This window comes from Dromaius novaehollandiae, chromosome 8 (genome assembly GCF_036370855.1).
Source record: "Dromaius novaehollandiae isolate bDroNov1 chromosome 8, bDroNov1.hap1, whole genome shotgun sequence".
Lineage (NCBI taxonomy): Eukaryota > Metazoa > Chordata > Aves > Casuariiformes > Dromaiidae > Dromaius > Dromaius novaehollandiae.
In genome coordinates, this window is record NC_088105.1 from 30,188,916 (window position 1) to 30,216,794 (window position 27,879).

General features: G+C 68.6%; 2 protein-coding genes across 4 annotated transcripts; one reads left to right on the forward strand and one right to left on the reverse strand.

Moving 5' to 3' along the window:
• The first annotated feature begins 262 nt into the window (after positions 1–262).
• On the forward strand, positions 263–4,389 carry CCDC24 (coiled-coil domain containing 24). Of its 2 annotated transcripts, XM_064516107.1 has the most exons (9): positions 263–295; positions 856–1,011; positions 1,101–1,261; positions 1,818–1,928; positions 2,151–2,237; positions 2,679–2,733; positions 3,141–3,204; positions 3,403–3,508; positions 3,653–4,389. In XM_064516107.1, exons 2-9 carry the CDS (start codon positions 871–873, stop codon positions 3,984–3,986), a joined length of 1,059 nt encoding a protein of 352 aa, XP_064372177.1. In that variant the 5' UTR covers positions 263–295; positions 856–870; the 3' UTR covers positions 3,987–4,389. The 2 variants fall into 2 exon arrangements, with proteins under 2 accessions (XP_064372177.1, XP_025952568.1); XM_026096783.2 differs by lacking the exon at positions 263–295 and having other exon boundaries at positions 723–1,011.
• On the reverse strand, positions 4,344–22,017 carry SLC6A9 (solute carrier family 6 member 9). Of its 2 annotated transcripts, none has more exons than XM_064516105.1 (14): positions 21,732–22,017; positions 19,445–19,591; positions 10,987–11,143; positions 10,774–10,905; positions 9,577–9,829; positions 9,355–9,487; positions 8,727–8,861; positions 8,518–8,621; positions 8,188–8,425; positions 7,952–8,086; positions 7,347–7,446; positions 6,971–7,071; positions 6,602–6,772; positions 4,344–6,368 (listed from the first exon to the last, which is right to left on the reverse strand). In XM_064516105.1, the coding sequence occupies exons 2-14, from the start codon at positions 19,472–19,474 to the stop codon at positions 6,156–6,158; spliced, it is 1,902 nt and encodes a 633-aa protein (XP_064372175.1). In that variant the 5' UTR covers positions 19,475–19,591; positions 21,732–22,017; the 3' UTR covers positions 4,344–6,155. The 2 variants fall into 2 exon arrangements, with proteins under 2 accessions (XP_064372175.1, XP_064372176.1); XM_064516106.1 differs by lacking the exon at positions 21,732–22,017 and adding an exon at positions 19,882–20,019.
• Between the last annotated feature and the right edge of the window lie 5,862 nt (positions 22,018–27,879).

The following is a 27,879-nucleotide window of genomic DNA, read 5'->3' on the forward strand; positions in this document are numbered from 1 at the left end:
CCTTGGCGAGGGGGGTGCCCGCCGGAGCCCTTGGTTTGCCTGGGGTGCCTGCAGGGGGCTGGGGCAGCCCTAGCCTACGCCGTGGGTCTGCCCTACGCTTGCCCCATGCCAGCCCCGTGTGGGCCCCATGCAGTCTCCCTGGGGGCCCCCTGCCTCCCCTGCAGCGCTTGCGGCCGCCGCGGCCCCTTTAAGGAGCGGGGCGGTGCGTCGCCATGGAGACGGGGGAGTTTACGGCGGCCGCGCGGGCCTGTTGCGGCCCGGCATGCGCGGGGCGGGGTGTGGGGCGCCGTAGGGGGTAGGGCGTCGTGTGGGGCAGGGTATGGGGTGGGATAGGGCTTGGGGGTGTGGGGCAGGGGTTTGTGGTGTGAGGCAAGGAGGTAGAGTGTGGGGGGGTGGTGGGAGGAGCATGAGGGCTGTGGGGCAGCGTGTGGGGAAGGAGTTGGAGGGTTGCAGGGGGCTGTGGGGCAGTGTGTGGGGGGTAGGGGGCAGCACGTAGGGACAGGACTATGGGGGGGTCCATGGGGCAGGGGGTCGTGGGGGGCAGCACGTGGGGACAGGAATATGGGGGGCACATGGGGCAGGGGCATTGTGGGGGGCAGCACATGTGGACAGGACTATGGGGGCCCATGGGGCAGGGGATTGTGGGGGGCAGCATGTGGGCGCAGGAATACGGGGGGCTCATGGGGCAGCGTTGGGGGGGGAGGCAGGAGTTGGGGCTGGCCATCGTTTGGGGCTGGAGCGGGCTGGGGGGCAGTACAAGCTCCAGCTGGGGCGTGTGGGGAGGGTGAGTCGCAGCTGCCTGAGGGGTGCAGCAGGCTCCCCCCCCCACTGCCCTGACCCCTTGCTGCCCCACAGCCGTGGGGCTGCCCCATGCTGCCGTGCCAGGGGACCCTGGGGCAGCCCTCGCTGTGGGGGCTGCTGGAGGTGCGGGTGCCCCCTGGGGAGCGCCTGGCCGTGCGGCACATGCTGGGCGAGGAGGCCGTGGAGCGCAGCCTGGAGCTGCACGCCGAGGTGGGCCCCCTCCCTCCCTGGCCCCTGGCGTAGGCTGCCTGGCGCCGTGGGGGGCTGCCCCCCGCCACTTGCGCCCCCGTGCCGCCCAGGTGGCAGTCCTGCAGGAGCTGTGGCAGGAGCGTCGCGCCACCAGCCCGGGGGCCGGCTCGCAGGCCCTGCTGGCTGCACCCCCCCAGCTCAGGGAGCTGGTGCGTGGGGAGATCCGGCTGCTGCTGCTCAGCCTCCAGCAACGGGCGGCCCAGGAAGGCAGGTACGTGGGCATGGCTGGGCCGGGGGCTGCCCCCCGCCCTGTGGCTGAGCTGGGGCTTGGGGCTGCCCCTGCACCCCATGGTGGCGCTGGGATTTGGGGCAGCCCTGGCGCCTCCCCATAGGGCACTGCAGTCCATGTGTACCGGTGGTGCCTGTCCCCCTCCTGGCCAAGAGCCCCCCCCTGCAGGTGGGGCACCCAGGTACTGGGTGACGAGGACGGGAGCCTGTCCCCCGCGGCTGCCCTTCCTCCCCAGCCACAGGCTATGGTGCAGCAGTACTTATGGGGCAGGCTGTCCCCCATCCACCCCCTTTCCTGGGTGCAGGGCCAGCCAGACACCCCTGGAGGGAGGGAGCCCCTGGACACCCATGGAGAGCTTGGAGCGGGGGTGGGGGTGGGGATATTTGGGCCTCTTGCTTCCACCGGGCTGCTCAGCGTCACCCCAGGGTGGCGGAAGCCCTTCAGACCCCCAAGCATGAGGCTGTGAGCACCCACCATGGGTGATGGTAGGATCTGTGCCCCAGCTCGGGGCAGGAACCTCACCCAGTGTCTCCTGCAGGGATGGAGGCAGGGCTGTGGCCAGGTACAGCCCCCACGTGGTCAGCTTTGCCATGGAGGGGACTGCAGGAAGGCGGCATGACATACTCCCACAGGACATCACTGCTCCCAGGTGGGTCCCCATACTGCTCAGCACCCATGGGCCATATCCACCCCACAGCCATAGTCCCCGTGCCGTATCCCTGGGCAGGCTGCTGGGAGCAGAGGCTCCCTGGCCCCCTGCATTGCCTGGGGTGGGCCAGATCCTGCAGTGCCCTCAAAGGGAGTGCTGTTTGCCCCTGCTCCCCCAGCTCGGCCTCCGAGCAAACCCTGCCTGTGCTCTGCCCCCACCCAGCTCGGCCTCAGAGCTGGCCCAGCGCCTGGACTCCTTCAGAGACAAGCTGAACATCACCCACCTGCCCCAGGTGCTGCCCCAGCTCTGGTAAGTGAGTGGCTGGCAGGGTCCCTTTCCCCTCACCAGGGCTGTGCTCCCATTTCCCTGCCGAGCCGCTGGGCTGGCTGCAGCACAGATCCTGCACCCTGTTCTGCCCTCGGGGCTGGTGTCTGGGCGAGGCTGTGTCAGAGACGTTGGATGTTGTGTGGTCAGTGGGGGACAGGCACTGTGTTTGGGCTGGTGTCTGGGCCGGGATGGCGGGGTTCCCCTCCGTGCCATGCAGGATGGTTGCTCTGAGTCTTGTTTCTCCCTGGGGCGTTCCCTGCACCCCGAGAAAGCTCAAGACCCAACGCACACCCCGAGCAGCACCTTGCCCAGGGCTTCCTGCTGAGCCAGTGCTGTGTCCTAGGAGGGGTGCAGGGGGATGCCTGCTTTTGGGCAGACCCCTTCCCTGCGCTGGACCCAAATTACTGTCCATCTCTGCCCCAGGTCCATGCTGGAAGAGGAGTGCCGTGACCTGGAGAAACACATCACCCACCTCCAGGTGAGTCCTGTGCCCTTTGCGTGCCCCTGGGGGTCTGCCACACTTCTGTGCTGTACAGCGGGTGATGAGGACCCCACAGGCTCTTATTCCAAATCAGAGACTGGCAGTGCTGAGCTAGCAGGTGGTGAGAGGCTGAGGAGGGATGGAGCAGATGCTGGGGGCCCGGACAACTGGGTTCTCCCCACTGCTGGGGGAGGAGGTGCATGGGGTGATGAGGGGGGCTGAGAGCTGGATGCTTGGGTCTCTTGCCCAGCCCCAATTTGCAAGGTGGCAGTGCTCTCCTTTGGGAGCTCCAGGCCTTGCGTGTCACTGGTGTGGGACTGTTGTTCAGTCCTCCTCCTGCCCTCCCCCCCTGCCTGGGAGATGCTGGGAGAGGGGCAGGAGGGTCTGACTCTGCCTGTCCCCAGCGCTGCCTGGAGGAGGAACACTGGGCTGCCATGGGGCCACCGGCACCGGAGCCTACCCTGGCAGGTAAGGGGACTGCGTGGGGAGGAGTGTGGGGCACACAGGCAAAGCACCTGCGCAAGCCAGGGCTCACACTCAGCTCTGGACATCTGGTGGTGCCAGGAGAGGTGGGGACCCTGCGCTGTGCCCTGCATCAAGTGTGGGATGGATCTGCTCTCCTGCACCCACCCTGATGCTCCTTCCTCCTCATGTCCCTCCCCACAGAGCTGCAAGACCAGAGGAGAGCCATGGAGCAGGACCTGCAGCTGGGCCCCTGGCCCCTGCGCCCCAGCCTCTCCCCGGAGGTGAAGAGCCCTGAGCAGCCACCCAGGTGAGCACTGGGGGCCTTCCCTCACAGGGCCCTGCTGAGATCAGGAGCTGGGATGCCAGCAGCGCTCTCTGCTCTAGCACTGAATCCTGCCAGGTGCTCGGAACTGCCGTGGGCAACCCCGGCTTAACTCTGCTCTCTCTGCAGATCCCTGCTGTGCCCAGGCAGCCCCTCGGGAGCTGCAGCAGGACCTGGCACTCTGTCCCCATTGGGACCTGGCGCACCAGCCCCACAGAGCCCTGCAGAGGGTTCGGGTTCCCGCACGTGGGGTCGGTCAGCCAACCGTGCCACCCGTCAGGACCCGGCCGCGCTGTCCTCTCAGAGCCCTGCCTGGCCTCCTGCCTGTCTGCGCTCGCTCCTCCAGCCAGGGGCTGTGGGGCATGGCCCCCCCTTCCTGCCCTCCCCACCCTCGGTGCTGCCCCCTCCTCGCTCAGCCCTGGGGCGGCACTGGAGGCTCCTGCCCTGCAAAGGGCCCAGCTAGGGCAAGATGCCCAGCGCATGCATGGGGAAAGGCCAGCTGCCCTCTGCTCTGTGGGCTGCTTGCTGAACCCCTGCAGGGACAACCTTCTTCCCCAGCAAGACAAGCCCCTGTCCCCCATGTGCTGGCTTAGCCCTGGGCTGGATTTTATAGGTCTGAACAGGGCAAGGGCTGCCGGCCACAGAGTGGGGGCAAGGGCAGGAGCTAGGGCCTGGAGCATTCCCTGGGGCCCATTCTGGCCACTTAGTGCCAGTGCTGAGCATCCAAAGGGGAAAGAGTGCACCCAAGGGAAATAGCCCCCCACCCCATCCCCTCTGAACCCCCCCTAGCTCCCAAAGAAAGACACAGCGCGACACAGACTCAGGAATATAAATCTCATTAAAGTCTAGGATACTTTAGAACTCTACACCAGGAGAGACACTGGCACAGGCAGCGCTACCCAGGGACGCGCGCGTTATTGCTAACAATTAGAGGTGAACAGTAGCGTCGTGACACATGGGGCAGGGCACGGGCACCATGCGGGAAACTGCGCCTCTCCACGGCGTCGCACAGGGGGCTTGGGACGGGGCCACGGGAGCTGGAACGTCCTGCTGGGGCTCAGCGCCCTGCTGCCCGCTGCCCCTGGAGCCTAGTGCTTTCCGTGTCCCCTCCAAGCCGCACTGTGTCTGTATGCAAGCCATGTGGCTCCAGACCCAGGCAGGGGAGCGTGGTGCTGCCTGGGAGGGGACAACCTGGGGTGGGAAGTGTCCCACCCCATCCACCCCAAATCAAGAGCTAGAGCCGAGAGGCTGTAGCTGGAAGACAGATTTTTAGACTGCCCGGCCTTGCCCAGTGCACTAATACTGGTTGGAGACCAAGTGTCCCCGGATGGCTGGGAGTGAGTGGGCTGGCTCAGCCCCTCCATGTCTCCTCTGGTACCTCTCACTAGCAGCAGCTGGGGGGGCCAGTCCATCCTGCTCCCCCTTAGCACCATGGAAGGTCCCCCCCCGCCTGTGCCAAGGCTGTCGGGGAGAGCTGGGCCCTGTCCTTACCCCGTCACCTCCAGCCAGGCATGAAGTGCTCCCCAGCCCTCCTGCCCCACCACGGGGCAGGGAGCAGCATGGAGCTGTGCCCATGCTGCTTACAGCTGCGCCCAGCTTTGCTGGTGCTGCCTGGTCACCCACAGCACCCTAGCAGGGTGCTGTGGGGAGGGGGCTGAAGGGGGGTACAGTGCTATATGTATGGGGATGGGGGGGGCATACTGTGGGTGCGTGCGCACACAGCACACCTCCTGCACGGCCACGGGGTACCGTGTGTGTGCGTGCGCACGTGCACAGTGCATGTGTCTGTCCCATGTGCGTAGTGCGTCTGCAAGGGACACACACACGTGCACGTGTGCCGAAGTGCTTGTCTCTTGTGCTGTGAGGTCCCGCGGCTGGTGCAGGCAGTGGCTGTTCGCAGCCCTGCTGCAGCACTTACCCCATCTCCCCATGCCAGCCCGGCTCTCGGGCTCCATCCCAGCCGTGCACGGCCACCCATGGGACCCTGCAGGCTCTCAGCCACAGCTGGTACCCACCTAGGGGGTTGGGGGAGCCCGTGTAGTGCCAACCACCCCCACAACTGCCCTGTGCACACCTAGCTGGGGGTACGGGTCAGCCGCAGGCAGAACCGAACCCTAAAACAGTTGTGCGCTGTCCCCAGGCAGGCAGCGCCCCGGGGTAGCCAGGCACCCGACTGCCCCAGGCCCAGACCCGACCTGACACCCTCCCTAGCTGCGCGCCAGGAGGGTGCTGGGCCCGCTGCTCACGGTGCAGTGCCCTGCGGCGGGGACAGGCTGCCCAGCCCTCCGCATCGCCCTGGCAGGGGCCAGGAGCCAGCTGGTGCTCCTGTCCCCCCAACCCCGGGCCACTCGCCCCACAGGGCAGGGCCCCTGCAAAGTGCCTTTGGCTCCTGGCCCTCCTGGGGCTGGGCCCCCTCCTCTCTCATTCCAGCGTCGCATCCAATGGTTACCGTAAACATGAGGGTTAACAAACGCCACGGGGGGGTTAACCGGAGAGGAGGTAGGGGGTCTCGGGGACAGGCGCTGAGAGCCCCCCGCGGTCCGGTGCAGCCCGGAGCCAGGCTCCGCCAGCGGAAGGTGCTAAAGTGTCACCGCGCGGGAGGGGTTAGAGGGGGTGTGGGGATGGCAGGGGGTCACAGTCTGGAGTCCTGGCTGTGGGCTGAGCCGTTGCTGCCCTGCACGGGGGGCGCAGCCGCGGCCTCGCTCCGGGCCTTCTCTGGGTGCAGGGGCTGCACCTCCAGGTGGCACTCAGTGGATGGGCTGAACGCCAGGGCGTAGCGCCCGCCGCGGTGCTCTGCCAGCGCCGGGCCCCAGTCCTTGCTTGCCTTGGTGGCGTTTTTCAAACGCTAGAGAGAGGGAGATCGGGGAAGAGGGGCAGGGTTAGCACCCGCTGTGCTACCCTGCCCAGCCCTCCACCCAGCAGCCTCCAGGGGTGCTCAGCAATGGGCTGCCCCATGGATATTGTCTCCACACAGCATCTGCTGTGGGGTGCTGCCAGCCCTGGTGGGGTGCAGAGGGTGGTGACAGCCTTGTGCGGATGCCCAGGTGGGATACAGGGGCTGGCCCCTGGGCCACCCACCTCCAGCAGTGTGTCGCCCTCGGAGCGGCACACTTTGTAGATGGCGTAGATGGGGATGCAGATCACAGAGGACAGTGCCATGAGGAAACCGATGCTGATGGCCCAGGTAGGGTAGACATAGTCGTTGTAGGAGATAGGCCGGTACTGGATCACTGTGAAGACCAGGATGAACTGGGGAGGGACAGGCGGGATCAGCCAGTGGGGAGCAGCCCCCCCCCCCCCGCCCCCCGCCCCAAACCAAGACCATCCCACTCTCTCCCATCCCTGCTGCCTCCCCTGCCCAACACCCCCACTCCAGGGTGGTAGGAGTGGAGAGGGCTGGGTGGGCTCCCTGCTCCTCATCCTGTGGGCCTGGGTCCCGATGCTCACAAAGATGATGGCGGGTGAGATGAAACGCCAGCAGATCTGGAAGAAGATTGGGGGTGGGAAGCCCAGCATCATCTCAATGTCCTTGAAGTAGTTGTGATGTCCTGTAGAGATGGGGTGGCCATCAGTCTCCACATGGCCCAGCTGGGCCTGGGGAGACCCAAGCTCCCACCAAGCTCTGGGACACCCCCAGGCAGGGAGACCCACCACTCGGGTTCCCCCAACCCTAGGCCCCTGCTGACTCGATTGGCTAACAGCCTCACATGCCTTAGCCAGTCAGAACGCAGCATGCTGCTGACTGGCTAGAAGTTGGTGCCCCCCCTCGATTGGTTGGCTAGGTCAGCCTTGCCTCCTGACTGGTTGTGCGTAGGGCACCTACCATAGATGTACATGATGGCCACGCACATGATGCAGGAGATGATGACAAGGGAGAAGCTGGCGGCATAATTGTCCATCAGCAGGAGCCAGTAGATCCCCGCCTGTGGGAGGGAGCTGTCGGCATGGCTGCCATGGCCCAGCACCGTGCTGTCGGCATGGTGACAGCACAGCCACCTCTGCCAGGGTCGGCATGGCAACATCCAGTGCCAGTGTTGGCATGGTAATGCTTAGCCTGGCTACCACCACCATGGTTAGCATGCCAACATCTAATGGCAGGGTTGGCATGGCAATGTGAGGCACCACCACCTGGGACTGCCATGGCAACAATGTGGCCACGGCTGACAGTGTTGGCATGGCAACACTGGCATGGCAACACTGAGTTGCCAGGATTGGCATGGCAACACCTAGCCTGGATACCACTGCCATGGTTGGCATGGTAACATCAAGCTCCAGGTACCACCACCACCACTGGAGGTTGTCATGGCAACAAGATGGACCTGTCTGATGGTGCTGGCATTGCAACAAATCACTGCTGGCATTGTCATGTCAACAACATGCCCCCTGCAGCCTGTTGCCAGCAGTGGCTGTGCTCCTGCTGGCTCCTACCTGCGTGGTGAGTGGGACGCCCAGCAGGAAGCCCGCCACAGCCACGCCGAGCGTCACAAAGGTCTTCCTGCGGATGATCCACTCATTGCCCACCTCATCCACGATGGCCGTGACCAGCGTCTCCAGCAGGCAGAACTGTGTAGTGGGTTGGAGAGGGCAGCACATCAGCCCGACCCCACCCACTAGCCCCACCATGCCATAGGCCCCAACACGCTATCCCACCTCCGTGGCCCTACCTGAGTACCCAGGCCCAGGAGGATAAGCATGAAGAAGAAGAGGATAGACCAAAGGGGCGAGATGGGCAGCAGAGTGAGGGCCTCAGGGTAGGCCACAAAAGCCAGGCCTGGGCCGTGGTCGGCCACCTTGGAGACGTCCACGCCCAGGTGGTTGGCCATGAAACCAAGGATGGAGAAGATGACAAAGCCGGCGTAGACACTGGTGGCGCAGTTGGTGATGCTGATGATGATGCTGTCCCTGCGGGGAGGTGGGGGGGGGGGGTCAGGCCCACCAGGGCCAGCACAGGGCACAAGGGGGACACGGAGCTGGGGCAGTGGTGGAGCACTCACCGGTAACAGTTGTTGTGGAACTTGTTGTAGGACGCCATGGTGATGAGCCCGCCCCAAGCACAGCCCAAAGAGTAGAAGATCTGCGAGGCCGCATCACCCCACACCTGCCACCATGGCATGGGTCAGCGCTGCACTGCCCACCCCGGCTCAGTCCTTGCCCCGCCACCCTGCGCCCGGCCCGGCCTCCATGGCCTGGCCAGGCCCCGCACCTTGGCATCGAGGATGCGGTCCCACTGGGGCGTCAGATAGTAGGTGATGCCGGTGACGGCGCCCTCCAGCGTGATGCCGCGCACGAAGAGGATGGTGAGCACCACGTAGGGGAAGGTGGCTGTGAAATACACCACCTGCGCGGCGCGCCAGCAACTCAGACCCTGCCCTGAGGGGCAGAGCCACAGCAGAGGGTGGGGCCATGGTGGAGGGGGTGGGGCTAATTGGTGGAAGGGCCATGACCACAAGGGCGGAGCTGTGCCCAGAAGGGGAGGAGCCATACCTAGGGGAGACCAGCCAAGGCCACAAAAGGGAGGGGCCATGTCTGGAGGGGGAGTGGCTGTTCCCAGGGGGGTGGGGCCATGCCCAGAGTGGGAGGAGCACACCCAAGAAAGGAAGGGCCATGTCTGAAAACAGAGGGTCACTATCCATAAGTGGTGGAGCATGTCCCAAAGGGGGTGTGGTCATGCTTGGTGTAGGTGGAACATCTTCAATTGGGGAGGAGCTTGTCTGGAAGGGGGAGGGGCTATTGCAGAAGGGGTGTGGCCACACCCAAAGGGGCGTGGCCATGCCCAGCGCAGGAGGAGCCTTGCCAGGGCCTCAGGGCGGCAGCAGGGAGCCCCCACATACTTTTCCTGATGACTTGACGCCCTTGATGAGGCAGAGGAAGACGACGACCCAGGAGACGCCGAGGCAGCCCAGGAGGGGCAGCCGCACCTCGCCCAGGTTCCCGATGTCATCCGACAGGTTGAGCACGTACCTCCTGCACGGGGAGGAGGGGCCAGACGGTGCAGCGTCAGCGGGGCCCCAGCACTGCGGTGACCAGCCCACCCCGTCCCCCCGCCCCAATACCTCCAGTACTCCTCGCTGGGGCTGGTGCGCTTCTGCGTGGCGTTGAGGAGGCGGGTGAGGTTGAGGGCGGCGCTGCCACTGACGTTGCCGTCCAGGACCCCCGCGCAGTCCGGCGTGTTCCAGGAGTTGCTGCAGTACGTCCAGGGCAGCACGCGCGTCATGGACACAAAGAAGTAGTAGAAGGCAATACAGATCACCACGTTGTAGTAGATCCCGATGTAGGTGGACACCACCATCATCCCGTAGCCCACGCCTGGGAACAGCACCGGGGAGGGTGAGCGGCGCGGCACGGCACGGGGGCGCAACGCGGGGGCTGGCGGGGCGAGGGGCAGCGCGGGGTGCTCCGGCCCCAGCTCAGCCCGTCTGGGTGCACCCCGCTGGGACGCACAGTGCTTGGGGCGCTTCAGCTCCGCTGTCATGTGGCTCCGAGCGGGAGCTGTTGTCGCCAAGGGACCCGGGGCAGCGTGTCCAGGGCACGTGGGGCTGCGATGACCCCTTGGGTCTGTGCTCCTGCGGAGCTGCTGGGCTGGGGTCTCCCCTTGCACCACCACGGTGATTTGGGGGCTGCAGCGGCTGGGTGACAGGGGACAGAGGCCGCACAAGCGCGCGAGTGCAGGAGCCGTGCCTCGGGGCCGGTGTGCCGTGGCGCAGAGCGTGCAGCAGTGCAGTGTGTGCCGCGGTGCAGAGTGTGCCGAAGCCCTGCGTGCCGCCCGGCTGTGTCCCACGGCGGCAAGTGTGGCGGGCAGCGCGTGCATGTGTGCCAGGGGCATGGGAGCGCACTGAGCAGCAAGGCCTCTGTGCCGGGGCAGAGAGCAGGGCTGCACGGCGGGTGGGCGCTGAGCGCTGCCAGTGCACAGCGCGTGTGGGCTCGGTGCCCACTGAGGAAGGGCTGCAGGACTGTGACCACAGGGTGGGGGGCTGCTGCGGGATGGCATCCGCAGGGGTGAGCAGCAGGGGCATGTGCAGCGGGTGCAGGGATGCATGTGTGATAGATGCGGGGGGGCTGTGCGCATGGGGTGGGGGTGCAGGGCGCTTGTGCAGTGTGTGCAGAAGGCAATGCAGCGCAGGCAGGGACGCCCGTGAGACAGACGCAGGGGCCTGGGGCAGCTGTGCGTGCAAGGCTGCATGCTTGCGTGTGCAGGGCAGACGGAGCGGGGGGGGGCCGCGTGCGTGCCAGCCAGGGGGGCAGCCCCTTACCTTTGAACATGGGGCTGACCCTCCAGACGCCAAGGCAGCCCTGACTGGCGAACTGCCCGAAGGAGAGCTCCATGAAGAAGAGGGGGATGCCGCAAAACACCAGCATGATGAAGTAGGGGAACATGAAGGCACCTGGCGGGCAGGGACCACAAGGTGAGCGCAGGCGGCAGCCCCTGGCCCCGCCACCCCGCCGCCCGGCCCCGCGGCACCCACCTCCGCCATTGCGGTAGCAGAGGTACGGGAAGCGCCAGACGTTGCCCAGCCCCACGGCGTAGCCCACGCTGGTCAGCACGAACTCAATCTGGTTGCCCCAGTTGCCACGCTTGAGGTTCTCGTCCCGCTTGCTCCGCTCACTGGGGACGGCGCCGTTCTGAGGGGAGAGGGTGGTGCAGGGTGCCTCAGCCGGCGGCCCCATCGCGGGGCCCGGAGCCACGCTGCGGGGCCCTCCGCATCCCGCCCCATGCCGCGCCAGGAGGGGACGGACAGTGGGCGGCCCCCCCCCACCCCGCGCCGGCCCCGATGAATAGCTCTGCCCCGGAGCCCGGCCGCGGCAAAGGAAGCGCCTGCAACTCATACAAAGCAGGCCCGGGCGGCCAAGCACAAAGCAGTCTCTGTTCACGCTCCCCCACCCCTCGCGCCCGGTGCGGGAGGCCCTGGTTGGGTGGCCGCCGTCTGCGGCTGGGGGGGGGGGGGGGGAACATTGTCAGACCCCCGGTTCAATCCCCAGAGCAAAGCAGAGCAGGGAGTGGGGTGCAGTGATTGCAGCAGGCAGGGGTGCCCGGGCACCGGGGTGCCTGGCCCAGCTCTCACCAGCGGCGAGGGGCTATTGGGGGGTCGAGTGCAGCTGCAGGTTTGAGTGCCCCGTGGTGCGGCACACTCTGGGCACAGCGAGGAGGGGGCGAAGTGGGGCTGGGCATGTGCTGCGGGCACCGCAGGCAGGGGGCTCCCTGCCAGGCCACGGGTCGCCGTGCCTGGCCGCCCCCTCGCCAGCACCGGGCTCCGCTTCGGGGCAAGAATGGATGCTTTGTGTGGCGCCAGCGGCACAATGCGGGCTCACACCGGGCACCAGCACGGGCACTGCGGGCCCGGCGCCCCCGGCAGAGATGGCACCGACGCCGCCCCGGGCTGGCACTGATGTCCCGCAGGGACAGCGCCCGGCTCCGCAGCAGGCGGCATTTCGGGGAGCCACTAGCGCTTGGGGCGAAGCTGCTGCGCAGCCCCCCGCTGCGGCCCTGCCCACCCCCCTGCACCATGCACGTGTGCGCCCCGCGCTTGCTTGCTGCAAACGGGAGCCGTCGCTTCGGATCTGCTCAGGCCGCCGGCGGGGCCGGGCAGCAGGCGCGGTGCACCTAACCATGTCATTTGATTAGGGCCGGCGCAGCCGGGACGCCGTGCCCGCTCACGCCGCCGCGGTGCTGCCAGGCAGAGCCATCTGCTGCGAGCGGGGCCTGCACGCGCCGGGGGGGGGGGGTGCGGGCTCGGCGGCTCTGTGCCCGCGCTGAGGGGCCACCCTGGGTGCAGACAGCTCGGGCTGGGCTATGGGGGTGCATCGGGACTGGGGGGGGTCATGGGGTGGGGGGGTGTCCTGCAGGTGCTGCAGGGGACCCCAGGGTGGCAGGGGCGAGGCTGGCACCGTCCCCATGCTGCTCACTTGGGCAGGCTAATCCAATCATGAAGCCGCTGATTAAGCCACCGGGACACGCGCACTAACGAGGCTCCTGCTCAGCCTAATGAGCAGCATGGCAGTTGGGGGGGGGGGGGGGGCGCTGCAGCCTCCCTGGCGAGGGGGACACCCCACACCACTCCTGAGCCCCCAGTGCCCCAGGTGACCCCGTGCCGGTCCCAAAGCCAAGGGCCACCTTGCTCCCGCCACAAGGCACAGCCTGGCCTCACTCCCAGCCAGTGTGGACCCCCACGGCCGGCGGGACGCCCAGGCTTGGACGGCAAATGCGCTCCGGCTGCCTGGCACCTGTACGACAAGCATGCCAGGCCTTTGGCGCCCCGCTTCCAGGACTCTCCGCAGTGCAGGGCTCAGGCACGCTCATCCCCAACAGGGCGGCCACGTGTGCGCACCCTCGCCTGCTCGGCTGCGGGTTTGGTGCAAGCCCTGCTGTCGCCCCCCCCAGGCCGGGAAGGTCGCCCTGCCCTTTACACTCATTATCCATGGGCCGCGCGGCCGCGCCGCACGGCCAGCCCACCACAGGCAGCCCGGCAGCCCCCGCCGGCACGAGCCACCCCCATGGCAGCCCACTGCCTGGGGTGGGCAGGGGGGTGCACATGAGGGGGGCGAAGGTGCCCCCAGCACCCCCATGGTGACCTGGCCCCACGGCAGCCAGAGCAAGAGGTGCCCGGCTTCAAGCGCGCCGGGCGCCGCCGCAGCACCCCATGGGGCAGCAGCCCCCCGGGCTGGGGTGCCAGCCTCGGGGTGGGGGCAACGCCATCAGGGCGTACCAGCAACCCCTGATGTCACCAGCTGACGTCAGGGCCCTTCACCATGGCAATGGCGTTGCGGCGGCTGCCAGGCTGCGCGGCCAGGCAAGGCAGGAGCTGCCAGGAGGTATAAATAGATGCTAATTAAATGGTGCTTAAATAACCACTTTCCCAGGGCTTCCCCTGGGGCCGGCAGGGCAGGAGGCCTGGTGCAGGGCGGCCCAGCTCTGGGGAGGCCTCCGGGGGACAGAGGGGTTTGGAGAGGGGCCCCTGGGGATGGAGGGTTGGGGGTTTGGGGAGTGCCCTGCGTTTGCCCTCCCCCCCGCCCCCGGCACTGCGGGGAGGCACAGCCTGCCCCTGCTCCCTGCTGTTCTCCGCAGAGGCGGCAGCGCCGGCCTCTTTGGTGCCTCTGGTCACCACCCACCCGGGACCATGCCGGTGGCAGGGGCGCAGGGGGCAGCGGCATCAGGCACCGCTCCTGCGCCCCCGATGTCGCAGAGGGCCCTGTTCAGCACAGGCTGCCAAGGGCAATGCCAGCACGAGCCACGTGTCCGGGGCAGGGCACTGGCGATACAAGGCTGAGCGGGGTCCAAGACCCAGGGACAACCCCACTCACAGCCAGGGAGGCTGCCCAGCCTCACTCACAGCTCTGAGCGCTCTGTGCCAGCCACCCAAAACAGCACTAGCCAGTCCGGGGGTGCCATAGGGGAGTGCAAACAGTGCAAACTGTGGCTTTGCTTGACAGCACCCATGAAACAAGGGGGGAAGATGATGGTGGGAATCTCAGCTCGACTCTGCCCCTGCCACACTGAGCAAGAGCAATGGGGTGCTCTGCACCCCTCTTGCAATCAGTAGGTTCCAGAGTTAACAGCACCAAGGCACACCTTCCAGGCACTCAGGCAAGGCCTTATTGCTCCCAACACAGCTGAGGATGTGGAGGAGCAGGAGAGTTGGGCAGCAGGGAAGGGTGGGGGAAGACAGCTAGGTCATGCCCTATAGGAGTGTCCCTACCCCAAGGCTGGTTTGCAAATACTCAGCCTGGAGAGGGGTTTTGCCCAGAGAGCTGCCTGGGGAGGCGCTGCCGCCCCACAGCGGAGGTCTGGCTGGCACAACTGCAGACCCCCTGCCCCCGGGCAGGCTCGGCACTGTGCTGTGCCCTCCTCTTCCTTGGGCTCCCTGCTCATGGGGCTTGGGGGGGTGCCATGCCCCCTAGCCCAAGGCACAGAGCTGCTGGTCACGCCTCCGCCCCACAGAGCTGTCACCCTGGAGCTGGCACAAAGGGGCTCAAAGAGCCACCATGGCTCGGGGACGGTGCTTGCACAGCCGCCATCCAGCCCGGCCCTGCTCTTCCTCCCCAGACCCTGCTCTCGCCTCCCCACTGACCTGCTTGGGGGGCTGGGGGGGGCCTGCCCACTCACTGCTGCCGTCCCAGGGGCCGCACTGGCCACCTCGACGACTCCCCGGCTTCATTGGCACCTTTGGGCTCCAGCACAGCAGCCGCCCGCCTCCCCCCCGCGTGCCACCTCCAGCGCTTGGCATCGCTCCCCGCTCGCCTCCTGGCTCGGCCCCTTGCCACCCGCCCCGCTCCGGCACGCCGCAGTCCCCGCGCCCCAAAGCGCCCCCGTGGCCACGCCGGGCCCCTGCAGCCACCCAGGTGGGCACAGAGCAAAGCTGGCACCGGGCGCCTGCTTGGAGCCTGCCCTACACCGGTGGCACTGGCAGGCTGTGGGGCTCCCCCGCTGCGCCGTGCCTCAGTTTCCCTGTCGCCTTCCCCCAGGGCGAGATCCCGCTGCAGACAGGCAGGCAGGGGCGATGCCCCCCACTGCTGGCCCGGATCCTGCCGCTGATGCTGGGCAGGCCGGCGCCGTCCCGCATGGCCGCGAGTCCAGTGCGGGCTGGCTACGGGCAGCTCCACGTCCTGCCCCTCGGCCGCCAGCCGTGCCTGAGCTGCCCCCCCTTGGCGGGCACAGCCTCGGGGGCAGGCAGCCGTGCAGCGGGCTGAGCATTGGCACAGCTTGCGTTGCACTTAATGAAGCCTCATTAGCGGGGTCCAGCTGTTTGCAGCCCCTCACGCTCCAGCGGGCAGCGCCGCCCCCCCGGCGGCCCCAGCGCCTCTGCTGCCAGCATGCCTGCAGCGTGGTGCCCCAAGCTTTACCTGTGCGCAAGCAGGCTGCCGGACTCATCCTGCCCCCCAGCACCAGCCCCACTTGGGACCTGCTTGCAGAGCATGGCAGAGGGCTGCCCTAGCCCCTGTGCCCATCGCCAGCCCCAAAGGGCTGCTCCGAGCGCAGTGGGGACCCGGGAACACTGGGACACGCCGACCTGGCCGCACAGCCCCCCCCAGACCCCCGGCACCCTCCCCTCACCCAAAAGGGACCCAGCCTGGCTCCAGCACCTCGGGGTCCCCCACACTCCAGGACGCCCCAAGCAGGGGTCTCGAGGCGGGTGCTGGGTCCCGTGCCCCCCCCGACGCCATCCGCAACATCATCACGGGGGTCCCCATGGCACCGTGCTCAAGGTCACTGCCCATTGCGGGGACCATCTGGCTGGCAGCAGGGCTGTGCCACGACCCCCCCGTGCCACTCCGGCCCCCGAGGTCTCTCCTGCCCCCCACGCGGGCTGGGACCCCTGGCGTGGCATGGGCACCCCTGGCGCGGCACGGGCACAGTGTCCCGCGGGAGGAGGGGCGTTGTCCGCAGCAGGCGGCCGCCCCCCGGCACGGCTCGGGGCGCCCCAGCTGTTCACAGACCCGCACCCCGGCTGGGGAGCGCAGCCAAGGCGCCAGCCAGGCGTGATGGCGCGGCGAGGGCGGGGGGATGCGGTTGGCACTTTCGGGAGACCATCTGGGGTCCGGGCAGCAGCAGCCACGTGCACGGCACACGTGTGCAGGGCGAGCTCAGCCCTGTCGCCCCCCCCAACCACCCCGCTCGCCGCCCCCCCCAGCTCCGGGGTCCCCGCGCCTTTTGCCACCCCCCCCCCGGCTGTACCGGGCACCCCACAGCTTGGGATGCTCCCGCGGGACGGCAGCACCCAGCCTGGCACCCACGAGGCCTGTGCCAGCCCAGAGGCACCCCATGCCAGCCGCAGCGTCCCCTGCAGGGGTGCAGCCCCCATGCCCCGACCCCCCACCACAGCCACAGGAACACCATTCTGCATCCCCCACGTGCCACCACTGGCTGTCCTACCCCAGCTGCGCTGTCCCCAGCCGGTCCCTCGCAGGGGCTGCGGCAGGCGGGCGCCGGAGCCGCGCGGCTCGCGAGGGCGCTGCAAGAGCAGCCCTGGCCCCGGCCCGGGGATGCTGGGCCCCAGGCCAGCGCGCTGGAGCGCGGCGCTGCTCCCTGGCGGGCTGGCACCGGGCAGCGCCAAACCCCAGGGACACGCCGCTGGAAGCGAAGTGCCCCCCCAGTGGGACCGCGCGGGGCTCTGTGAGCACGGGGGATGCAGGCGGGTTGTCGGCACCCTGCGTCCGCCGCCCCATCCCTGCCATGGGGGTGCCGAGGATGGGGATGGCGTCGAGGTGCTGCCGCCGGTTCCTGCACCCGGCAGGGCCGCCTCTGCCCGGCTCCATTCCCATGGCGGACACAATTTTCCTGGGGCGTTCAGGCAGAAAATCCCCCGCCACCCCCCCACTGCAGCCCCTTGTTATTCCGGGAAGTGCTGCCGCAGCCAAGAGACGCTTCCGCAGCTCCCCGCGCGGCGCTGGCCCCCTCCCACCGGCCCAGCGGCTCAGCACTGCTGGAGACTGCTGGGACAGGCAGGGCCCTCACAGCCTCCGCTCCTGGGAGCGCGGTGCCCCGGCACCGACGCCAGCCCGGGTGGGACGGGGTGACAGCGGGAGCCCACCTGAGCCAGGCGCCCCGCAGTGCCCATCACCCCGGCATCTTGGCCGAACACTGCTTGGCCAGGCCCAGCCGTGCCAGCAAAGCAACCCTGGGAGTCAGGAGCTGCTGGCAGGGCTGGAGCACGAACAAAGTGCCCCTGACGAGGACAAAACAAAATGTCCTTAAAGGACGGGGAGGGAGAGGCTGTCAGACCCCCCCCTGCTGCCCCACAGGGACCCCCTGCCTGGCTGCCCAGGGACCGCACTGACCCCTGGGGCTGCCCTGCACCGCGTTGATCACCCGCTGCTGCAGCCTCTGCGGTGTCCTGGGGGCACTGGGCCCCACTCCCGCCTGTGAGTTTGGGCTGAGTACGCACAGATCGATGGGGGCATCCACCCACATGCAACTGCGTGTTCTCCCCCCTCTGCCCTGGCTCCCCGCAGGTAGCAGAGCCCTGGTGCGAACCGCAGAGCCTGTGCGAGCAGGATGCACAGTCCCCATCTGCCTGGGGCCAAGGGGATGGCACAGACCCCCGGCACAAGTGGGGAAACTGAGGCACCTCAGGGCCCTGCTGCACCTCCCCAGCTGTGGGGGAAGGGAGCGTCTCGGCCGCAGCCCGGGCGCTGCGCCGGTCTCCCTCAGCCCTGCCCGTCCCCATGCCAGGCAGAGTGGGCAACACCGGGGCCGCGGGTGCCCTGGGACGGGAGCTGCACCTGCCGGCGGGGATTAGAGGGCAGGGCGAGGGCAGGCGGGAGCCAGGCTTTACCAGGCTGCTCACAGGGCACTGGAGGCAGGCCAAGGAGATTAGCTCCCTTCCCCAATGACCCAGAAAGCGCCGCAGCCAAGGCCCTGGCCCTCAGCAGCTCATCCCAAGACTCCCGCAGCTGCTGCGGCACAGAGATGCTCCGGGAGCAGGGATGCTCTCATGGGGACCTGCCCTCCTCCCAGCCCCCACTCTGCTCAGGGCAGCCCCCGGGGGGCAGAGGCCGTGGGCCAGACCCGCGGCATCCCGTCCGACCGCCCCACTTTGATCACCCCGGCCCTGAGGCGGGCTGGCAGGTACTTCTGAGAAGCGAGTTAAAGATTCACAGGGGATGGTGGATCCTGCCGCTGGCTGCAGGCGCCAGGCTCTGCTGCTGCCCCACGGCTGCTCCAGCAAGGGCACAGCGGCAGTGCCCAGGGATCCGCGTCGCACACGTACAAGAGCGCACGGCTGGGGCACAGACATGGGTGTGCACAGGGACAGCACGTCCCCGCAGCAGACCCCAGCCCGGATACGCGGTCGGCACCTCCCGGTCCCAGCCACGGGGCTGCAGAAACCTGCCTTCCCGCGGGGCCGGGGCGAGGGAGCCGTGCACAGGCGCGTGCGCTGGGGGTGCCTCTGAAGCCCTCCTCGCCCCGCGTGCCGCTTCCCAGGGACGTCCTGGCTCCCGGCCCTCTGGCTGGAGTGCACGGCTATTTCAGGAAGCCCCCCGGGAAGGGGAGGGCCCTGCGACACCAGCGGCCCCGGAGCTCCGTTCCCACCAATTGGGGAAGAGGCGAAAGCCAGCCCAGCGCAGGCCCTGCTCACCTGCCGGCGGCCGCCCGGGCTGCTCTGCCAGCCCCAGGGAGCGCCCGGCGGGCATGCTGCGCTCTGCCGTCCCCCCGTGCGCCAGCTCTGCCACGGCACAGCGGCGATGAGCACGGGGATGTCGCAGCCTGCCGAGGCCAGTGCCGCACCCACGGCGCAGGGTGCTGAAGCCCTCACCAGGGCAGGCGAGTGCAGCACTGATGGCGTCCTGCACCGCGAGCGCGCTGGTTGCAAGGGTGGAGAGCCTGGCATGGCGCCGGGCACATCCAGCCCCGGGGCAGGGAGAGTCGGCGGGGCGGATGCAAAGGGGCCACAGCCCCATGCCAGAAGCGCTCACCCCAGTGCACGGTGTCAAGCGGCTGCCGCTGCCTGGCGCCGGGAGGCTGCGTGCCGGGCGCCAGCGGAGCAGCGGGGCGGCCGGGGGCTATCCCGCCTTCAGCGCCCGCCCGCGGGAGCTGGGGCGGGCGATAAGGCAGGGCAGAGCAGCTGAGGTGGGTGATAGCATCGCCAGGCACTGCGGGACACCACGCCCCGGGGCAGCCGTGCCGTCGAGCTGCCACCAGCGCCACGGGGCACTGCCGGCACCGTGCTGGCGAAGCCGCGGCGTGGCCTTGTCTTCCCCGCAGCCAAGCCTGGGGGGCCACCAAGCCCCACAGGAGGGGGGAGAGAAAGCTACGGGGCCCTCAACGCACCAGCGCTGGCACCCTGGCGCAGCTCACCCGCGCTTTCCTGCGACCGGCTGGCGGCGGTGGCCCCAGGTGCCCTGTTCCCACAGCCCGGCCCCCGCTCCGGCACTCCGGGGCAGCAAGCGCCCTGTGCCTGTCTGCCCTCCCCGGCCCCCCGCACTCACCAGCAGCCCCTCACTGCACTTATCGGCCATCGCTGGACGCTGCAGCACCTTGCCGGCTGCCCACTGCAGGGTCCCTTGCCTGCCCGCTCTCCGCCGTGCTGGCTCCGGCCCCGACGCTGGCACGCTTCAACTCGCTGTCAGAGCAAGCTGGGCAGAGGGGAAAAGAGAAACCGAGGGAGACGTGACTGGTGGGGTGGGGACATCCCCTCCCCGGGCCGCCCCCTCCATCCGGGAACCAGGGGGCCGTGCCAGGCGGGTCTCTGCCCCGAACCTGGCTGCGGGCAGGGGAAGAGGGGCTGGTGGGGGCCAAGGGCCCAGGGGGACTGGCGGCAGGTCCTCTTCCCGCTTGGTCCCCCCCCTCCGGCTCCTCCGAGCCCCCTGACACCAACAGTGTCGGCAGCTCCCAGGTGTTTCCCAAGAAGCAGTTAAAGATTTACCCAGCACGGACAGGCGACCTTGTGGGCGGCTGGCTCCGGCGGGTGGGCGTTGGGGGCTGCGGGCAGGAGCGCGGCGCCCTGTGAGCTCACCCCCAGCGCGAGCGTGGCTGAAGTGGCTGCAGCGCGCGCCAGGGCTCAGCGCAGAGCGGGGCCAGCCCAGGGCTCAGCTGCCACCGAGGACACAGATGGGAGACGATTGCCTTCTGCCCCGGTGCATCGCGGGCACGTGCGGCGCAGGGGGGCCAAGCGGCTGGGCTCTGCTAGGCACCAGGTGCTGCTGGACAGGGCATGGGAAGGGGCTGCTGCTGCTTGCCCCTGGCCTTTGCCTGGGCCCCAGGGCTGGCGCTGCCGGGCCTGACCTCCGCAGGGGGGACAGGCACTCTTGCAAAACACCGCTTCAGCTGTCCACACGACAGCATCGGAGTTTGCAGATCCCACCCCAGCGCTCTGCACCCTGGCCAGCCCAGGAAGGACCCCTGCCTCCAGGGCAGCGTCCCCGAATGCTGCCACGGGTGGCCCGACACCCCCGTCCCCATCCCCACGGAGCGGCCAGGCCACTGCCCGCGCTGGGCCGAGCGGCCCCGAAGGCGTCGTGGGGAGCGTGGGCGGTCGAGATAATGGCAGGAGGCCAGGGGGACGCGGGATGGGCCCCCGGCCCCCAACTCCGGATACGGCCCCTTCAGCACAACCAGGCAGGCTGCTGCAAGCAGATACTGCGCCCCGCTGCCAAACCCCTCCCCAAAAGCGCTTGCATTTCCGAGGGGAGATGAAATGTCGTCACTAAGTGGGGAGGACAGCAAGCCCTGCTCCCCGCCTGGCATGCGGGCACCTGCCAGCGCCGGTGGGCGTGCACCTCCAGCCCCACGCCGAGCCCCAGCAGGCCAAAGCTGCCCGCCCTGCACCCCCAAAATTCAGCCACGGGGCTCTCCTGGCTGCAAAGGCAGTGGAGAGCGCCGGAGCACGGCTTGCCACCCCCCAGGGCCTGCGGCCACCGATAAGGCTGCGTCTCTACATCCGTGCTGCTGGATCGGGCTCCCAGCCTGCCGGGGGGCAGCGGCACAGGCACTGCGGGGCTAAAGGGCACCGGGGAGCAGCGTCCCCGCGGGACCGGCACGGGGGGGGTCCCGCGCCCCAGCGCTGCGGGACAGGGCGGTTTGCTCCCGGGCGCACCAGCCTCCGCGGTGCCGCGGCGCCGGCATCGCCCCTCGGGCGCCCAGCGGGGCAGGAGTCTGGTGCCCCGCGGAGGGAGGCGGCGCCCGCAGGCCCGGGGCGGCCGCCGGTACCGGCGCAACCGCCGCCGCCGCCTTCCGCGTCCCCGCTGCGCACCGGCACGTGGCCCCCGGGGGGGAGGCCCGGCCCGGCCCGGCGGCGCAGAGCCCGGCGGCGACAGCCGGGGCCCGGGGCCGCCGCCGCTGCCGCCCGGTGCGCGCCTGGCGGCGGGGGGGGCCCGGTTACATCAGCCGCCACGTGGTGACTGCTCCGCCGCCCCGCCCCGGCACATGCCCGTGGAAAATTACCGCCGGCCCCCCGCCCCAGCACCGGGGCCGCCACCGGCGCCCCCCCCCACCCGGTGCTCCCTCCGCGGCGCGGCGGCAGGCGGCGCGGCGCTGCCCGCCGGCACCTCCCGCGGCTCCCCGCGCCGGTACCGCCGGAGAGCAACAGATGCCGCACCGCCCCACATCCCCGCGCCGGCACCGCGCCGGTACCGCGGGCAGCGCCGCGCTCGGCCCGACCCGGCCCCGCCGCCCCCCGGTGCCGCTTCGCCCCGGTGCCGCTTCGCCCCGGCAGCCGCTGCCCGGGCCCGGCGCTCCCGCCGGCTGCCGGTGCCGGTGGAGGTGCGCGCCCCTTACCGTGGCCATGCCGCCGCCGCCGCCGCCGCCGCCGCCGGGCGCCCTCCCGCCGCTCCGGGTGGGTCCGCAGAGGCGCCGCGCGCGGCCCGGTGCCGGTGCCGGTACCGGTGCTGCCGAGTTAATGAAAGTTTGGAGGCCGGTGGGGGCTGGCGCCGCCTCTGCCCCCTCCGCCGCGCTCCGCCCCCGCTCCGCCGCGCTCCCCAGCGCCCTGCGCCGGCCCCGCACCCGCGGGCGCAGCCGAGCGCGCAGGGCACGCGCGGGCGGGCGTGCACACAGCTGCGCACACGAGCACGCAGGGCACACTCGGGCGTGCATGCACACAGCTGCACACAGGGGCACACTCGGGCGTGCGTGCACACAGCTGCACACCCGAGCACGCAGGGCACACTCGGGCGTGCATGCACACAGCTGCACACAGGAGCACACTCGGGCGTGCATGCACACGGCTGCACACCTGAGCACACAGGGGCACACGTGGGCGGGCGTGCACACAGCTGCACACAGGGGCACACAGGACACACTCGGGCGTGCATGTACACAGCTGCACACCCGTGCACACATGGGAAACGCACATGCTGGGCACATGCAAACAGGCGCACTGGGCACACGCAAGCACACCCAGGGAACACGACGCACACACGGAGGGTGCACATACAAGCACACACACAGGACACCCGCACACAGACAGGCGCACACACAGGCTCACACGCTGCCAGGGCGCAGCACGACACACCGAGCCTGGGAGGGGGACGGCCCAGGGGCTCTGGCCGGGATGTGTGCACATTGTTGTGGTTGTTGCACACGTGTGTGTACATACGTGCATACCTGCATGTGCACGTGTCTCAGTGATTGTTGGTGTGGACAATGTGCATACAGCTGGCTGTTCGTACTTGTGCATGTCTGCGGATGAGCATCATCATTTGTACATACACACATGTGTATGTGTGTACATGTATATATGTATATGAGTGCACACATGTAAGTGTACGCGTCTGTGTCTGTGTATATACATGCCTACCTGTACCTGCAGACCTCCATGCATGCATGCAGGAGTGTGCACATGTGTACATATGTATGTGCTTGCATGCGTATACTTGGTGTGAACATGTCTGTACGCAGGTGTGGATGCACATACACACACATCCATGCCCATAAACGCGCAGGTACGCATGCGCAGCCCCAGGGACCTGTGTGCCTGTGTGCACATGCATGTGCTCACTCACGCATGCCTGACTGCATGCGTGAGCACCGCCGGCGCACGCCCCCGCAGCCTGCACCCAGCCCAGGCCCTGCCAGATGTTTCCAGTAACGCACAACAGGACCCGGCTGGGGCCGCCCCCATCCTGGCCCCTCATCGCTGCCGGGGCCTCCCCTCCCCTTCCCGACGTGCATGCCGGGGCCCCGCTGCCTCCTCTGCAGCCCATCCTGGGACGGGTCCCCCCAGGTGTCAGCGGTGGTAGTGTCAGGGGCCGTGAGGTCCTCGCGAGCAGAGCAGGTCCTCCATGTGGGCCGGGTCAGGAGCCCGGGCTGGTGGCCATGCCATGGCTTGCCGGGCTGCCGGGCTGCAGCAGGGGCACCCATGCCAGCGTGCCCAGTCTGCCGCTGGTTTCGGTTTGCGAGCGCAGGAAAGCCAGAGCACGGCACCCATAGCAGGAAGGGGAAGGTGGCAGCAAAACCGGCGGGTGCTCAGGTCCTCCCACGCCCCTGCAGCCCCTGCGCGTGGCTGCTCCGTGCCGGAAACGCGACGTCGCGCTAGTGCTGGCGCACCTTGCTCCCCGCGGCTCCTGGCCTCTCGCCCCCCCCCCCCCCCCCAGCCCAAACCCGGCACCCCGCAGCCAGCACCCTGCAGCGGGGCCAGCACCGGGCTGCAGCCTGCACCCCTGCCCAGGGTCTGGGGCTTGGAGAGGAGCCACCCATCCTACCTGTCTGCCACGGAGTCACAGGCAAGAGCCTCAAGGGATGGTTTTCCACAGATGAAAGCTGGTGCTGTCATCCCCCCATGTGGCTTTATCCAGGTAGGGCTGGATCAAGAGCTCCTGCATCCATCATCTTCTTCCATGAGCCAACCCAAACCCAGGGATGGGTGTTTGGGACAGGCCTGGTGGGGTGGGGTGGGGTGTGCTGGTGGCATGGGGACCAGAGGCCTCCCAGCCCCGACCCTCAGGCCTCCTCGTGGCCTTGCATCCTGCCTGTGCCTCTCCTCTGCGCACGCTTGGACTGCGTGGCTTCTCCTGGAGAAACGGACACGAGAAGGCGGCTTGCAGCGAGGGGCCGCCCCTGCTCTCCGGTAGCACCTGGCCATGCCGCGGGTGCTCTTGCAGCACCCTGGCATCCGGGTGCAGACTCCTCCTCCTTGGCAGTGCGGGTGCTTTGAGCACCTGCGGCTTTTGCCAGGGGCTCAGCGACGCCTGCTGCCATGGCCCAGGCGCTCTGCAGCTCTGCCCCACTGCGGTGAGGCTCCCACTGCACGGGGGGGTTGCAGGGGACACCCAGGTGACAAGCAGGAGCCAAACCCTTTCCCAGGCTTTTTCCCAGCAGAGCAATGGGGTGCAGAGATGGTGGACCCAAATTGCAAGCTCTCCCTCTGCATCAGCAGATGCCACTGCGTCCCCGCAGCGTTTGCAGCAGCCACTGCCTGTGAAACCCACGGGCGGCCACCACGGCCTGGGTGCCCCAGCACCCCAATTCTGCAGGGCCAGGTCAGCCTGGGGGGGGTCCCACCTGGGAGGGAGGGATTACCCCCTGCTCCCCCTTCCCTGAGCACCCTGCTGCCTCCCACCTCGCCGTCCCTCCTCGGGGCTGGCGGGTGTCACAGCACCCCCCAGGTGCCTGCGGCATGGCAGGGGGGCACGGCACGGCACGCTGCCCCCCTCCCTGGCCCGGCAGTCTTGGACCCTCTTGCTGCACCGCAGGATCCTCCGTGGGGGATGGGGCGGCGAGGGCAGCATCTGGGTGCGCGGTGGCCCTGCCACGGTGGGGTCCCGGAGATCGGAGGCATTTTGCAGCAGCGCTGCCTCTCCTCTCCCATCTCCATGGGTGCAGTTGCCTGGGAAACCGCGCGGGAAGGCGGCGCTGGGCAGGCATCCAGAGGGGTGAAGGGTGGGGAGGAAATGCCAGCTCCAAGCACCTGGGAGAGGGCTGGGCCGACCGAAAACTGGCCATCTCCAGAGCTTTCCCAACAGCCAGGCTTCTGGCATGGGGGCCACACGGACCCCCGTACGCCCGGCACCCTGGCATGGCCTGGAGCTGGAGCTGGCCCTCTGCCTCCCGAGGGCTGGTCCTGCCGGAGCAATGCCGTGTGCAAGCAGAGCGGGGCGCCCACTGCCCTCCCCAGCCCCAGGGGCCGCATCCCCCCAGCCCCTGCTGTGTGTGCTGGGGCTGGAGGCAGGGGAGGGTGAAGTTTGTTGTCGCCCGATGGTGCACTGCCAGAATCAAGGCTTCCTGCTAACCCCGCTTCTTGGAAGCGGCTTCAGCTTTCCAGGCTGCCGGCCAGGCCCTGGAGGAGCTGCAGAGCCTGGGGACCAGGCACCCCCGGGGCTGCTCATCCCTTGCCTCCTCCCTGGCAGGGGACAGGGGCTGCGGAGCGCGTCACGCTGGTGGACATCTGGGCCCCATAGTGGGAAGGATCTGGGTCACCATCGGGAGCGAGTGGTGCTGGGTCCATCCCTGTCCGTGGCTGGATGTGTCCGCACTGGGGACGGTATGACTGACCTTCCTGCTTTTCCCTCTTTCTTCTTGTCCCTGCATGCCCTCCCCATCCTGCCCAGCATGTGGGAGCGGGACTAGTCCATGACAGCATGCTATGTCTCGCCTTGCGGCTCCAGTGATGGTATCAGAGCTCTTGGAAAGCTCCCAAAATTGTCCCTGATTTGCCAGTGATTTGAAGCCGCCTCGTGGCAGCGCTCCCCGGCATGGAGCCGCCCCGCGACACTGCGGCCCTGGGCACCAAGGGCTCCATCACCCACGGCGAGTGCTTGGGCTGCAGCTCCCCAGGCTGCTGCTGCTCCTTTCGCCTGGCGGCACCCGCCTGGGAGGGACGGAGGCATCTGAGCAGGCCAAGCATCACCCGCATCCCCTCTGCCCCAGGCTGCCATGTCCCCACGACTCAGCTCTGCCCGGGGGCAGGGGCACCGCTGCCACTGACCCCTTGGGAAGCACGTGCGCCTCCCCTAGCGCTACCCAGGGCGGCGCCCGGCTCCCTGCGCCAGCGCAGGCTCTGTGTGGCACAGAGCGCAACAGCTGAGGAGCCTTGGGCTGCCCAAAATAGCTGACCCGGCTCCCCCCGCTGCCCGGCCGCCTGGAGCTATCCTGTGACAGCGCCCCACAGAGCCGGAGCAGCTGGAGGTGGCGCCGATCCTGCCACGGTGCTCAGCTGGGTCCCTGCTGCCCGCGTGCTTCTGGCCACGCAGCCCCCTGGCCGGGATGGGCATGGCCACAGGGACCGTCGGCCCAGGCGCCACCCCATCCTGGCGCACCCTTGGGTGCTCTGCTCGGATGGGGTGTGGGTGCGTGGCCAGAGCCGCAGGGCGCTGTGTGCAAACCCGCCTTTGCCCCCTGGCCAGGGAGAGCTGGTGCCCAGAGGCTGCGCGGGGCTCCTGGAGCTGCTCCCAGCTCCTGTTGCAACTTGGCATCCAGCCACGTGCCACGGGCTGCCTCCCTGTCCCTGTCCCCGTCCCCACTGTGCCGCGTGCCGGCAACCCAGAGCAGGGCTCGCGGCCCTCTGCAGCCGGCTGCTGGCTCCCTCTTCCCTGGCCTGGGGGCTCTCAGACCCTGGCGAAAGCAAGCAATTTTGCCATGTTGCCCGGGGCCAGTGCTGCATCCCCCCACAGCGCATACCCCAATCGTCCCACATGGCTGGGGGTCATGGAGGGCGAGGGGCTCTGCCCATGCCTTCTCCTCCCCCAAGTGCCGGGCCGACAGCCTTCCCAGCAGGGCTGACGCAGGCTGGGGACCAGCCCGCCTTCGCCCAGCGATGCCGCCTTGACCTCTCTCTGGGACCGGGGCACTGTGTGAGTGTGTGGGGAAGCTGCAGGGCTGGGGCATGACGAAGGCGTTTCGGTTCCCCTCGGGACAACCCGAGGTTTAAACCCCGCCTTGCAGACATGCTGCCTCTTCTGCCTCCTCCTGCGCATCATGCCTCCAGCCTTGTGCTGAAGTTCCCTGTGGGGAACCCATCTGAGTGTCCCCAGGCTGGAGCATGGCACCGCATGGTGGGGACGCAGTGCCGCCATGGGTCTGGGGGCCCCAGGAAATAGCACAGCCCTTGCTGCCGCTCAGAGGCCCTGCTCTGGCCAGAGCGGGGGTCCCAGGGCAGGACGGAGGCTGTAGGCTCAGTGGTTGAAGTCCCTGGACTCCAGCATGGGCAAAATCCCTGATGCCGATGGAGGTAAATAGGTGCTGTGGTTTCCACCTGCAGACCCAACCCGGACCTGAGTGCGGCCCCCCGCCCAAAGGTGCAGTTAAATCCCAGGCAAGGAGCCAGGGCAGCATTGCTGCACAAAATGTCCCAGGATCACGTCTCCATCGGCTGGACCCTGGCTCACACCTCCCTGCTGTGGCCACACAGACAGTGTGCCGTCCCCTTCGCTGCCCGGCCAGGCGAATGCAGATGGGACTGCGCGAGGACCAGCGTAAGGTGCTGGAGGGCTCTGCCCTGCTGGGTGCTGAGAACCCACACCTTCATCTCACATGTGGATGGGTCCGTGGAGGGCAGAGCGGGGCCAGCCCAGGCCAGATCCCGGAGGGGAGCTCCAGGTGTGAGGAGGAGGAGGGTCTGGGCGCTGGGGGCCCAGTGCAGTGGCTCTGTCAGGGTGTCCCCAGTGCGCTGGGAGGGCTGGGAAGGGGCCGGGCTCCCTCTGTGGACAGCTACCGCTCACTGCATCTGCCAGCAAAGTGGGCTGTGTGGTCGGATCCTGTGGGGACACTCACAGATGTGCCTGCACCCCTTGGGGACAGCGCCACGGGGACCCCTTCCCCCTCGCTCTGTCCCCGGGGACTGGCCGCTTAGCCACAGCTGCGTGTGCTGAGCCCGGCCGGGCTTGTCACCCGTCCCCTGGGCACAAGCCGCTCTCCCCGGCCACACTCAGCCCTGCCGCGCTGCTCGCAGGGCAGAGGCCAGCCTCCCCTGTGCTCTGTGCGTGCAAGCTTA